At 38.0% G+C, this 15184-nt stretch overlaps 1 protein-coding gene across 1 annotated transcript in view; it reads right to left on the bottom strand.

Moving 5' to 3' along the window:
• Positions 1-1778: 1778 nt before the first annotated feature.
• Positions 1779-15184, bottom strand: part of poc1b (POC1 centriolar protein B) — a 34555-nt gene continuing 21149 nt past the window's right edge. The window contains exons 11-13 of the mRNA XM_077569620.1: positions 3710-3883; positions 3361-3478; positions 1779-2694 (exon numbers count right to left, since the gene is read on the bottom strand). Coding sequence (XP_077425746.1) covers positions 3362-3478; positions 3710-3883 — 291 coding nt within the window. The 3' untranslated portion in view covers positions 1779-2694; position 3361. The remainder of the gene's footprint in view (positions 2695-3360; positions 3479-3709; positions 3884-15184) is intronic.

Here is a 15184-nt window from a genome sequence, read left to right as displayed (position 1 = left end):
TAACTAAATAAAGTTAGATTGTCTTTAAAACTTGGTAGCACAAAAAAAAAATAATTGTGTAGCACAGGTCCCCAGAACATAAAAATGGTCGCACACAACATTGTGGAGTGACCCCATGTCAAAGCCTACTGGAATGTTAATGTTATCATTTCCACATAATGTATCTTTAATACTGCAGACATTGTGTGACAAACAAGTTAACTAGCTCCACAGAACATAAACATGGACGCATGCAATATTGTGGAGCGGCCACATCAAACACTGCCAAGCTCTCACTGTGCTTTAGACTCGTGTCTCCGCCGGGTGTCAAAAATGTTAGTATAAGGCTGAAGGAGGTCCGTTTTTTTTTTCTTTTTCTCTTTGACCCCAATTAGCCTTCCTTGCTTTTGCTGCGGACCACCCAGGAAACATCAGGGGGCGCTCGGAGGGAACAAAGATGGGAGTGTTACACGCCTTCCTGGGACAGGAACTATTGTGGAATTATTTTTAATTGGCTCTGCCTATGAGAGTGCACACTAAGCTTAATTGCTACCAAAGACAAGTTCAACAGTTTTTAGGTCCATGCAACACAGATGTGAAGCGGTTGGCATTTGACACTTAACACACTTGAAAATGATAACTGTCGTTTACTGCGAAAATCCAGGGGGATAAATGGGGAATGTAGTCCGTTGTACATGGCCATGCAATTCAGATGTGAAGCAGTGGTGTTCACTGGGAATATTTAGGCTAATGGTTAGGGAAGATTGTCCATTGTACATGTCCATGCAACAAAGATGTGAAGGAGTTAGCACTTTGACGGATTTATGTTTATAAAGGTGTTATATCGTTGTGTTCAGGGATGAATATCAGGGGAAATGTTGGGGAACAACATCCAATTCAGTTTCATGCAACACAGGGGTGAAGCAGTTGGCACTTCACTTAATTTGGGTTGCATTCACAAGGTGAAGTCAGGGGAATTTTCACTGGGAAAGCAATCCAATGATCCTGGGCTGATATGGAACACATCACAGGTTCATGCACAACATATGTGAAGGCATTGCGGATTTACATTCAAAAAGATGACATAGTTGTGTTCACAATACATTCCAGTTCACAGGTCATTACATTGCATACTGCTGCCCGCAGGTCTCGTGCGGGGTTGCTCGTCTTAAAAGATTCACTGCTGTTAAACCACTTAAAAGTTCAAAGCTCCACAGCGGAGGAAAGATCAGCGCTTACAACACCTCACAGCCCAACGGCTGAACCACCTTTAGCCCAACGCGCTCTCTCCTTTCCTTCTCATGGGAACAAACAGTTCCTTGAAAAGTGCTGACTTTTATGTGTTTACCCCGCTCACTTCCTGCCTCTCTGGTCAGCCTGAGCATAAATGTCGTCCGTTTCCTGTCGGGAGACCCCCCCCAACCAAAAAAGTGTGACTAACAGGACGGGATGCTCTGAGAGCAAAATGACAAACAGGATGGACGTTTGACAGGAAAGAGAAAGTGAGAGCTAGTTATTAGCTATTGCTAGTTCTTATTTTTCTCCTGCACCTATTAAAGTGTCCACTTGCAAAAAAGTGTGTTGGTGTATGTGCACGCAGTGAAAGCAGGTGGGCGTCTGGTCAATCCAGTTAGGCAAGTGCAGGTAAAGAGGATCGAGGGATGAAGGGAGGGCAGAGGAAAGAGGGATAAGCCAGGACAACAGCAGATCCTCACAGTCACGTAGCAGGCATAATGCCACGGCAGCAATGCATTGTGGGACATGACCCACAGCCCCCAAAACTGTCAATAGGCAAACACTGCAGTCGCTAACTCAAGTTTTATTGAAAAGGGTTTTGTTAGTATAGCAAATATAAACATCTTAAATTAAGAAAAAGCCACTCTTAAAGGCAAGTCAAGTCAAGATTTTTCTTTATAATATGAACACGGCATTTTGATTCATATTGTGTAAGTGTGGAATATAAATTAAAGCAGAGAGAGAAATACACCCGTTTTTAATCTCAGGTGGCGGCCATTTTGCCACTTGCTGTCAACCGAAAATGACATCACAGTTACTCAGGGCTCAGGTGATGACCAATCACGGCTCAGTTTGCAAATGTCACTGTCAGGTGAGCCATGACAGTCGCTACCCGAGCCCTTAGGCACGGTGATGTCATTGTCGGTGGAAAGCAAGTGACAAAATGGCCGCCCCCCTGAGATGGATAGAAACACGTGGATTATGCTGATTAATTCATATTATACAAACATACTATTAATCAGAATACCGTGTTTTGACTAATGGTGTGCATTGACTTGACTTCCCTTTTAACAAATTGCTTGGAAAAATTGTTACAGATAACCTTGATAATATATATATATATATATTATTATTATTATTATTATTATACCACATGATGTAGGTAATAGAAAGTATTATCTACAGATAAAAAAATAAAATAACATGGTGGTCAATATCTAACCTTATTTTGTAGATAGTGCAAAAAATATGAATATAAATAGACAACATTAAAAACAAAAATTCATTTACACTAAATATAACATTTTGTGTAGGGTCACTGACTTTGAAGTACATTCGCCTGACGTGTGAATGGTTGTCTGTCTTGATAAGTGCCCTGTGTGTGACTGGCGACCAGTCCAGGGTGATGTCTGCCATTCACCCGAAGTCAGCCGGGATCGGCTCCAGATCCCCGTGAACTTTAACAGGATTTTTTTTTTCCTGTGTGGTGGAAAAACAAATAAAAATGTTTCCCGTCACTGTTGGGCAGAAACCTCATCTAGCTAAATATTGTCCTTTTTTTTTTTTTTTTCACAAAGCAATACGATTGGTCTGTCCCCACGTCATCTGTTATTGAAATATAAAAACAAAATAAGAATGAGTTCATAGATTTATAGTTCATTCGGGATGATGAAAAAAATCAATTGTGCATTTTGTAATTTTTTCATAATCCTGCTTCATCAAGATCAAGTCCGGGTCCAGATGCAGCATACGCACACTCGCACATCCACGTCACTCACTGTAGTGACAGGCGGTGAGGTCGCGTCGCTCGAGTGCACGAGCCGACAGGCTTAAGCGAAAGAACGAGCACCGTTAAGAAGCTTCAGAGGATCGGCCGTGTGAGGCGGCGTCCACGAGGCCGTCGGCAGACAGGAAGTGGTAGTGGGGGGGGTTCTGATGATCAATGGCCCAGCGGACACCTTAAGCTTCTTAAGGCGGAAAGAGGATCTTCCTCTCATTCACCTTGCGCACTCTATTTATCTTCAGAATAAATGGAGACGCATTTCATGTCTTCAACACAACCCGTCCTTTGCCAGCGGAACGGATCTCTGGACGGGGTTTTGTGTGAGCGAAGAATAAACACAAACACACACGCATTTATTGTACCTCATGTGAGGTGGTCCGGTGGTGTATCCGATGGTCCTGCATCGTGTTGCGTTCGGGCGAGACACTCTTGAACTTTGTCCTCTGTAAGGCTGAGACGCTCCTCCAGCACGGAAACAGTCTAAATTTTTTTATAAGATTAGCATTAGCCTTTAGAGTGCCTCGTTGTTGGATTGGAAAGGAAATGAATGGAAGAAAACAAAGAAAAAACAACAACATGACAGCCACATGCAGACAGCTAGAGTGGCCACTTTAGAGTGCCTCGTTGTCGCGGCTATCATCCAAATCGGGTGGGGTGAGGGTCCTTAACGTTCAATTCAAATTCAAAATGGACCTTCTTGCCATCACTAACCTGCGTGAGGACGTCCAGCTGCTTGACCATGTGCTGCAGGATGGAGTTGATAGCAGGCGGCTGATTCCTGCCCCTGTGCCCTCGCCGCTTCCGTCGACTTTCGTCGGCCATGATGTCCTCCCTCATCCAGATTTCGTCATCTGTCGTGGTGATGGAAGACTGACTGTCGCGGGCCTGCAGGGAATACGTAGCAATTTACACATATTGTAGTCATTGTTGATTTTTTTGTTCTTTTTTTTTTTTTTTTTTAAATATCTAAAATAATTTTTTTAAGTCATTAGCAAAACGTACAAACATGTTCTATTTTAAATATTGCCATGGTCCCAAAAATGTATTTATAAAAAAAAATGTAAATGTTTTTTTTTATGTTAGAGAATACAGAAGGCTTTGATGCAACCTCTGACCTGAAGAGGTGGCTTAAAGCAATGGTAGTTATTACAAAAAAAGGCCATCAGGTGGCAGCAGCATATAAGAGATCAACCAGGGCCATGTTGCAAAAAAGCTATTTTCCCCAGTGTTTTCAACAGGTTTGTGAATAATGATGAAACTTAGCTATATTCTAATGCCAATTGCTGCAAAATGGAAACAGATAGAAATATACTTTTTTTCCTGATGAAAGAAGAGACTCTAATCTTTCTTTTGGTAGGTTCCATGTTTTTATAGCAATAGAACATTATATTCTGTGGGTCTCGTAAAATCAGTCAAAATCCAGTAAAACAGCCGGAAGCGAAGGGGGTTGCTTCAGTGAAAATGGCTGGGAGTGAATTAGTTAATTGTTTATCCTCATGTCGGGGTAAAATTCCATTGGTTGAGATGCGCTGCAAAACTATCAAAACCACCCGAGCCCAAAAGATTCCTAGATTTCTCAAAAGGTACTACTATCCCCTAATACAATACCACAGGACTAAAAGTAAAAAATGTTCTTGGTACTTGTAGTTCCTAGACCTAAAATGTTCCAATCAGCAATGTAGAACCTGCCCCAAAGGTACATAGACCACTTAAAAGTACTACCCTCCTAAGCAGGATCTGCTTTCTTCCTGATACAGCACCACCCCAGTACAAACATTTAAACATTTGTCCTTGATACTTGGAACTTACAGTTAAGTTCGATTTTCCAAAATTTAACCACAGAAAAATATCTACTTTGGTACAAAAATTCATTTTTTTTCCTTCTTTTTTATATTTTTTACAAAATAATAAGTTATAGCACAAAGATGAAAAAAATACCACACAAGCTGAATTCTGTCACAAAAATCCCCACAATAAAAGTATTTTTTGACTTCAAAATACAAATGCTAAACACAACTACTGCAATTACGTTTTGGCTCTCAAACGCAACAAAATTAAATGTCAACCCAGAAAAAGTAGCATTTTGGCAAAAACTAACCATCAGAATTAACATGATGATGATTAGATCTTATTGGATTGTGTACCTAATGAAGCATCCGGTGTCCCCACATGCACGCACAAAAAAGGAGGGAGGGAGGGAGGGAGGGAGGGAGGAAGGAAGGAAGAGGAGGTTGTCACACATTCCACACTTAATGCACGGAGCAATCGATTCCGGCGTTCTTCCTGCCTTGGCTTCAAAGAGCCGTTAATGATGGAGGGAGAGGAAGAGTGTAAAGACACACACAGGAGGAGGAGGAGGAGGAGGAGGGGAAGTATTAAACGGAGGTGAACAAAGCTGTCAGTGTGTCTCTGGCCAGGATATCTTTTCTTCATCTCCTGCTGCTCAGGAGCACATCTGGTTGGCATCTGCAAAGCTCATTTACACCGAGTGCATCCAAAGTAGACCCCGCCCCCGAGCCCCCTGGTGTCACCCCACCCCACACAGGAAGAGTGGCCGCAATCAAACTCGTTCAAGAGGCAGACTAATTAACCTGCTTGCTAATTAAGAAGCATGATTGAAAAGGATACCAGTTTAGGTTAACATAAATGGCAGGAGGTAAAAGTAACATTGTTTACAAACGCGTGCAATGGTTGACAATAAAATAATAAAACGATAATGCAATTGTTGACCACAAACATTATTTGTACTTAAGAAAATAGTAAATTTTGGCACAGTAATGCAGTTACCCCCCCCCCCCCCCCACCCCCAAAAAAGTTGTTTTGGCACACAATTTGGGGGTGGGTGGGGCAGTCCGTGGGGGGGGGGGGGGTGATCACAAATTGTGTTTTAATTCAAGCACAAAAGCAACAGTTGAAGACAAAGACAAAACTGACAACAACAACAAAAAAGTAACCATAAAAAGTGTCCCTTTATAATAATAATTAAAGACCACAAAAGTTTAATTTGGACAAATTTGCAGTGGTTGACCACAAAAAGTTGCATTTTGGGACAGAATTATGACAGTTGACCACCCCAAAAAATTTCAGACAAAAATGACCATTAAAAGTTCCATTTTGGAATAAAAATACCTTATATTTATCCATTAATAATTACACATGCACACACACACAACTGCATTTTGGCATAAAATACAATGGTTGACCACAATAAACTTTATTTTTCAATATTTTAGCATAAATTGCAACTTTTATTTATTTATTTTGCTATTGCTTAATCCATCCATCCATTTTCCGAACCGCTTATTATTATTCTTTTTGTTTATTTATTTTCTTGCCTTGGGCATTTACTGTAGGCCCAAAAATGTAATGGTAACAAAAATGGTTAAAACCAAAAACTTGTCTTTGGACATAACAATTTATCACAAAAAGTTTAATTTGGACATACATGCAATGAATGGTTCACCCCATAAAGGCACAAAAATGACTGCAATAAAACTCCTATTTGGGCGCAAACCCCCAAAAAGTAGCACTTTGCTGTTGGTGTTGTTTTTAGCATTGAAAGGACCGGAGCCAGCCTCCAGGTAGCAAACAACAACATGAGAGCGAAAAAGCCTCTTGAGTTGACATCAAACAGCTCCTCCACGTCGAAGCAGAGAGCAAAGCTAATCCTAGCTCGCATGCTAATGACGCCTTTGATCCCACATCTGTGGACGGAATTCCAAATGGTGCTTGAGGTGCGGCTACTTTGATGATGATCGCAAACATCACAGCTGACCGTCCCACTCTGCAGCCGAGGTCATCTGTGGCTTTCATAACTGTCACAGGAATGACCAATTAACTAATTCACTGCCATTGACGGTTATAGACGTCAAAATTCATTTTGAACTATTTTGATTAGTTGAACATTTTTTTCCACTTTTCTTAACAAAAGTATGAAAACCTGGGTTTTTTAATTGTACATTTCGAACAGATATAACATTTGTGATTAATTGTACGTTAACTAGTGAAATCAATTTTAATCGCCTGACGGCCCTCATTTTTAATAATCTTTTCTATTTAAAATTTAAAAAATATATATTTTCTAATTAATAAAATATTTTAATTATTTTCTCAAATTTTTAATAAACTTTTCTTTAAAAAATATGTATTTTTTAAAATCTTTTCTTTAAAAAAAAATATTGTAATTATTTATTTTGAATCTTTTTTTAATAATTTTAATTATTTTTGTATTTTTAATCATCTTTTCTTTAAAAAAAAAATGTAATCATTTTTTACATTTTCAATAATCTTTTCTATTTAAAAAAAGAATATATATTTTTATCTAAAAAAAAAAATTTTTTGATCTAAAAAAAAGTAAGAAAAGATTGTTAAAATTTAAGGGCGTCCGGCGATTAAATGTTTTTAATCATAATTAATTGGATGGCTTCTCTCGTTAACTCACGATTAATCACAAACTTTATATGTGTTTTAAATGTACAATAAACTATTTTTTTCTAGGTTTTCATACTTTTGTTAACAAAAGTGGAAAAAAATGTTAAACTTATAGAAATAAAGTGAATTTTTGACATCTAAAGCCGTCAATGGCAGTGAATGAGTTAAAAGTCAATGCTTGATTGGAAAAAGTAGGTTTATTGAAGTGTTTTCATAACCTCGAATTAAGGTTGAGTCGTGTTTACAAAAACATGTCCGTTAGCTTCACCGAAGACTAAATTTCACGTACTTTAGGCTCGTTGATAAACGTTCGACTCACTAACGCAAATTGTCCTGGAACCGGGTACGAGTTCCACAAAATGTCTTCCACAGCAAAAAGCATGTGTTGTTGATGCTTATCGACAGGCGCGGATAATCATCAACGCGCTTTGATCTGCAAGTCAGGTGACAGACGTCTAACGACTCTTTCGTGCAAAGACTGCACGGACGTGTTTGTTAAGGCGCCGCGCCCGCAGCCGCAGGACGACAAAACACCTGCGGGAGATGCGCCACCCACAAACCTTGTGAGAGTCGCCGGCTAAACAAACTAAATATCTGCCAGAGGTGCGCTTCTCACTTTTTCTTTCCTTTGGGGGGGGAGAGGAAGCCGACACATCCGCTCGTCTATCTCGGCGACATCCGCCCACGCTCAAACCAAAACATCCTGCTTGGCGGCCTTTCAATGACACACGCACAAACAAGCACGCACACACAAATGTCTCAGCCAAGGCCTCGTCACGGCTCAATGGCAGCACGCCATTCAGAGAAGACGCTTTTTTGTGGTCATTCATTGTATTTTAAAAGCAAAATAAACAACTTTTGTGGCTGAAATGTGCCGTTACATTTTTGCTGGTCAAAAATTGCATCTTAATGACAGAATACCATTTTTTTTTTGGGTTATCCTGTGCCACTTATTCACATTGTACTTGTTGCGTATGAAAATAAAACTCTACAAGCTGAACTGACACACAAAACAAACACGTTATTGGTGGCGGGCGGGCACCATTGTCACGGTCATCATCACGACGGTAAACATCCTGTGTCCCTGAGCACACATACGGGAAAAAAATACAACTGTTTGTTCTCCTGCAACATTAAACTTTGACCCACTAAGAGGTCGAAATGAAGGAGGAGTTCCTCTTTCCAAACAAGCAAGTTGAATGTAAGTCTATTAAATCCATGTAAATTCTACAGCTTTTGGTAGTGAAACATTCGATTCATGTGCCAAAAATACTGAATCTTGTCATTTTTTGTCATCAGCAAGTGTATTTTCAAACTATAATGCAACTTTTTAAGTCCAACCATTTGCATGAATTCATGCCTTGAATCTAAGTGAAAGTGCCATACACTGCAAAAAACGAAATCTTAAGATATCATTTCTTACATTTAACCTAAATGTGCTTATTTAGCTTTGACAAGTTATTTTTTTTACTTCAAATGAAATTGTCGGGCAAGATCATTGTGCTGATTGTTATTACTTATCTTATTTGATCAGGCATTGAGTATTAACAGCTTAAAACAAGCATTTTCCACATTTTAAGATAACAACAAACCAACATCAAAGGCCTGAACTGGGGCTTCATAAATTGAATTTTCTTATTTTAAGATTTTGCATAATCTAGTAATACGATAAACGGAAAAAAATAAAAGTATGAAAACAATCTGACAAACATGCAAGTGGTTTGTTTCGTTATATTTACTAAGTTAATTTTTCCTTGCTCCAGTACCAGCGCAGTGGTCCAGTGCTATCCTCAGACTTGGAGGTTGTGGGTTCAATCCCCGGCTGGGTCATACCAAAGAAAATAAAAATGGGACCGGTTACCCCTCTGCTTGACACTCGGGCTACATTATCCAAGCGTAAAAAAATACTTATGTATTTTGAGAAAATAATTCTATTTATTACAGCTTGAAATTACTTGTTTTTAGTCTAAAAATATTATTTTCAAGACCGCTGTGGTTGATATGGGCCTGGTATTATTTTCTTATTTTTTTTAAACCTTACGGGTAAATTTAAGTAAAAATTTCTTGTTCTGTTGGCAGATAATTTTGCTTATTTGAAGTAATAATTTTCTTATTTTACTTTTTTTTTCTTTAATTTTCTACTGTCCTTTTTGCATCGTAATTATTGAATTAAATCACTTTGATCCCATGACAGTGAAAAGTTTGCAGCAGGGATAGACCGATTATCATCACCGATATTTAGCATTTTGAAGCATATCAGCATCGGACATTTTTAAAATTCTGATGGCCGAAAAGAGATCAATTAAAAATGAAGTTACTTTGGTGCAGCATCAGAGCCAAAATGTTGGGAACTCTTGCACCTAAAACAAAAGGCAAGTGAAAGACTTAAATTTCAGTTATATTGAAATTTGGTACAACTTATATTTACTTGAGAAAAAATTAGGGAGGTATTTATTTGTTAAAATATCCATTTAACATTCTAAGACATGCTGCTGAACCTGCGGTTTTTGTTTGAATTTTAAAACAAAGATGTCTATTGTCAAAGATTAAAAAAAAAACAGGTTGCCAAGCTGAAAAGATGTTTAACAAACATTTGCGTAAAGGCATACATTTAAAATACAGTTAAGTGTTGAAGTTTCTATTCTAAATTTTGACTATTTTTTTGTGATAAATTGTTTATATATTCCTTTTTTATAAACCATGGAATACACGACAATAAAAAATAAATAAACCTAAATGCGACTATTCTATTATTCGAAAATAAATATCAGCATCAATACATCATCATCATCTTATATATTTGTTTGTAATTTTCTTGATACAACAAAGCCGCCATTCATAGCCAGTGGTGAGAAAATGTCAGTAAATTAGAATGAATGACACACATGACATATGCGCCAGGTGCTAACGACACGCCATACCACACAAAACATGTGATTCACATCCCACCAAGTCCAAAATCAAGGAAATGTTCCAGTGGGAAAATGTTTGAGGCCGGAATAATCCATTAGCTGCCATCAGCGAGGCCCTGGGCAAGACCTCCTTCAAGGATGGCCATGCTAATTCCCTTGCTACACAGTTTGTTCTCAAGCTATGGCGCAAGGAGCTAGCGCAGATGCTATTTAGCATTAGCATGACGCTAGCAGACAAAAAGGCTAAGATATGCGATTACGTTAAACACTTGAGGTGTGATTAACTTTGAAACAGGCTAACGTAACATCTGCATTGACTGTATTGACTGTAAAACCATGCTACATCGTAAAGGGCTAGCATCATAGCAACACAGATGCTATTTAGCATTAGCATGACGCACGAGATTATTTTAAACTAGGGGTGTCAAAATGAGTGCGTTAAATTTGAGTTAATTTAAAGTTCCTTTAACGGCACACATTTTTTTCAACATGCGATTAACTCAAAACGTCAAAAATTAATTTAAACTATTTCTATTAGGTTAACATTTTTTCCACTTTTGTTAACAAGAGTAGGAAAACCTAGATTGTTTTTATTTATTGCACATTTAGAACACATATGAAATTTGTGATTAATCACGGGTTAATTAGTAAAGTCGTGCAATTAATTACGATTAAAAACTTTATTTTAGCCGTAATAAATTTAATAACAATGCATATATTTGTGGAGACTGGGGTATTTTACGATTTTAGAAAAATGTGCAGAATTTCACAAGTTACTTCATGTTAAAGATGAGATAGCTCTTAATATGAAAAGAAAAATGCACTGAGCTATCACCAACCTCTTACAAATGCAATTATGCCATCTAGTGGCAGAAAAATGACCTCAACAGTCAACATAAATCAATATCACGCTCGTTTTTTTAAAGTACAGTCCCTCTTTTTAATTTTAACAATTCAATACTGTATCAATGACTACAAGATGCAGCCATATTTCTATTAGTTTAACATTTTTTTTGCTACTTTTATGTTAACAAGAGTATAAAAACATATAAAAAAAATTTTTTTTGTACTTTTAAAACAGATATAAAATTTGCAATTAATCCTGAGTTAACTATTGAACTCATGCAATTAATTACGATTAAACATCTGAATGGCCTGACTCCCCCTATTTTAAACACACGGTGTCATTCTCTTGGAAACAGGCTAACATAACAGCTGCGTTGGCTGTTGCTCAAAATCCTGAAACGCGCTAAAAAGATGCGTTGGCATGCCGCCTGTATCCGCTTTTGTGTGTTTAGGTGGCAACGTCGCGACACGGTTGCTTTTAGTGTAAGGACCAACTAACCTCAGAGTCCCATGACCATGACTCATCCTTGGCGCCACGTTCTTACATAAGCAGGTGGAGCTTCCTCTTTAAAAGCAACCGCAACAGCTCACAGGCATACTTTTGCTATTAACCCTTTAGTGTGCTGTTTATGCTAGGCTAATGATTTTAGCGTCGGGGCACAACTGCACCCTCTTTCTGAAAAGTTACCACTTTAGTTTGTATGATGTCATGAGTCATCTGAGGTTGTCGAAAAGTTCAAGATGATGTGAAATGTAACGTCAATTGAAAATAATTTCCAGATCTTAAATTACTTTATAAACGGTACAATAAAGAGGTCTCATTAGAAATCTACCACAACAGCTCACAGGCTCACTTTTATCAACTGTTTAGTGAAGACTGAATGCTAAGCTAATGCATTTAGCATCCCTAAATCCTCACAGGAGTCACAAAAACTGTTTTTCCATCATGGCTGAATCATTTTATTTAAAGATACGAGAGTCCGATGACAAGGACGTTGTGGATCACGATTCTCATCCTCTTCAAAGAAACACAATAACGTTGAAGAGCTCTTTCTCGAGGGTGCGGGGGCGGGGGGGTGCACTCCAGCCACTGCTCGAGCTTTTTTAAACGGTTTTCATCTCGAGCACTTTCCTTTCAACATTGGAGCCATTTTTAGTTTAGCCTTACACAACAATGACCTTAAAAACCCATGAGATATTGTCTTGTGCTTGCCAGGCCACAGGTTGCTGAGATGAGACAAGATAACCCGGTATCATTGAAATCATTACAGCTATTCATTTTTAACTCATTCACTGCCATTGACGGCTATAGACGTCAAAAATTCATTTGAACTCTTTCTATTAGTTTAACATTTTTTTCCACTTCTGTTGACAAGAGTATGAAAACCTAGATTTTTTTATTGTATTAGAACAGATATAAAATCTGTGATTAATCCATTAATTACAATTACAAATTGTAATCGCCCGACGCCCCTAATTTTTAATAATTTTTTCCATATATAAAAAAAGATTATTAAAAAGCAAAAAAAATTATTAAAAATTAGGGGCGTCAGGCAATTAAAATTTGTAATCGTAATTAATCGCATGACTTCACTAGTTAACTCACGATTAATCACTTATTTTATATCTGTTCTCAATGTACAAAAAAAAATCTAGATTTTCATACTCTTGTTAACAAAAATGGAAAAATGTGTTAAACTAATAAGAAATAGTTCAAATGAATTTTTGACGTCTATAGCTAACAATGGCAGTGAATGAGTTAACAAGACATGCTTACTCAAATGTAACTAAATTATTTTCATACGTTAGCGTGTATAAAATATCCAAATTTATAATCTTGAGGCGCCATAATGCCGCACAGCTCCCACAGAATACAGTTCAAGTCTGCTCATAGATCTCAAGTTCTATTTTATTTTATCATCTTATTTTCAACACTTTAAATGAGTTTATATGTAAAAATAACAGACGATGTCATTCAACTCGACGGAAACAGAAGTGGAGCATCTTTGGCGACACCGCAAGCTGACAAACTTTCGCTTCCGCCTTTTGACATGACTCAAGTCATTCATTTACTCAGGTTCCTCTTTTTTATTTGTATTATAATCCGACCGACTACACCACACTTCCTCTTTTCACTTATGTTTTCACTCATGGCACAGAGTGATTCATCTGGATATGAAAACACAGTCACCCCCTGCTGATTGTCACCGTGCATTGTTATGTTTGTGGCGTTCAAGATTTGCTGACATCTTCCGTAACATTGAGGTTTGTTATTTGTCTCCGGTTCGACGGATATGCAGTCGTACCTTCAAATACTAACTAGTGAGTTTTTCAAGATGACATGCGAGTGCAGACTTGAGATATGAGCGCTGTGTGGTGGCAAGGACTGTTATTCAGAAAAGAAGATTAAAAAAAAAAAGAGAATTATTTATTATTTAAAGCGACCACATAGCAACTTTTAAGGCTGCTAGCTTAATGCTAACGCTAAATAACATCTACTGTATGTTGCAGTGATATAACCCTTTTCCATGTTCTATGCTTTTGTGGCGTCACAAAAAAGGCGCTCGTTACCTTTTTAGCTGAAGTCTCACGAGATTTGCTTGACGTCAAGCAATTTTTGTTTGTCTTGGTAAATTTCGTGAAATGGCACCACTGCGCGACCAGTCAGATTAGTCACTTCCCAACCGCTGCCGCTGTTGTTTTTATGATTTATTTTCCCGCCCCTCACGGTTACTTTCCCGGCAAGCGGAGGCGAATCCTTTCACGTCGAGGAAGTGAATGAACGTCATTGTGGCTCGGCGTGGGATTAGCCCATTTTAAAGCTCCTCAGTAAGTAAGACTTACCCACATTATTCACATTTTAACACACACACACATGCGCATGAGGAGGTATAACATGTAGGACTAAGAAAAAAAAAAAGATTTCTAGCCTTCGTGTTGCAATTTTTTTCACATAGCAGACATGTTTAGACAAAACACTGCTAGAGTCCAAAGTAGCTGGTGCGGCTTCCCAGGTTTAGATAATTAGGTATGTAGCTTTTACTTTCAACATGAAGGAACAAGCTGTGAAAAAGGTGCAAATTTACTTTTGTCAGATGACTTCTTTTTTGCAAAAATGTTATTTTTATTCATGGGAGAAAAAAAACAATGGGAGAGAAAAAACAAGCCTATCTAAAAACTTTATTCTAGGAAAATTACAGTGACTTTAATCTACAGATGTGCAAGGAATTTTAATGATCTACTCCGGTCTGACTCGCTAATGCTAATTAGCGCGCTACTCGCGGCACTTTTATCACTCAAAAGAACGGCTCCACACTGCAAAAAACAACTTTTCTTGGAATAACTTGATCATGACTTTCTCTTTCTACTCTCTAATGTGGCTACAATTTAACAATGGATTAGACCGCGTGGAACCACACTGCCCCTCTGTGGCCAAATCAGGTACAACATGAACAGCGCTCCAAATAAAGGCACACAGAGACAAAGGCTAGACAGTATAAAATAATTTAAATAAAATAGATTTTGGGACATTTAAAATCGATTCCGAATCGTACTAAATAAGAATCGCGATTCTTATGAGAATAGATTTTTGGCACACCCCTAATAATAATACTTTTTCTCAAAAAAATTGTATAATATGACTAACCTTATAAGATTACTATTAATGTGCAGTCTCTGGTCTATTAATGTAGCACACGTTTCAATGCAAACATGGTGAAGCGGCATTTAGCTGTTATGCTGCACGCGAATGGAAAAAGTTGCCAATGGAAATGAAATCAGCTCCAAGTATAATTATTTTGAAATCCAAGTTCATTAGACTAAGGTTTTCACTGCCAGACGTTTTCAGAAACGGGTTGTCCCCAGTGCCAGCCGATTTAAGCATTTTGAGTGATCTTTCAAGGTCCACAGAAAATGTTGTGTTTGGACTATGGAAACACACATACAAATGAAAGATTGGACTCTCAGCTTTCATCAGAAAAAAAAAGTTTGTTTCTAC

The sequence above is a fragment of the Vanacampus margaritifer genome, chromosome 6, assembly GCF_051991255.1.
Source record: "Vanacampus margaritifer isolate UIUO_Vmar chromosome 6, RoL_Vmar_1.0, whole genome shotgun sequence".
NCBI lineage: Eukaryota > Metazoa > Chordata > Actinopteri > Syngnathiformes > Syngnathidae > Vanacampus > Vanacampus margaritifer.
This window is presented reverse-complemented; position numbering and strand designations above follow the sequence as displayed.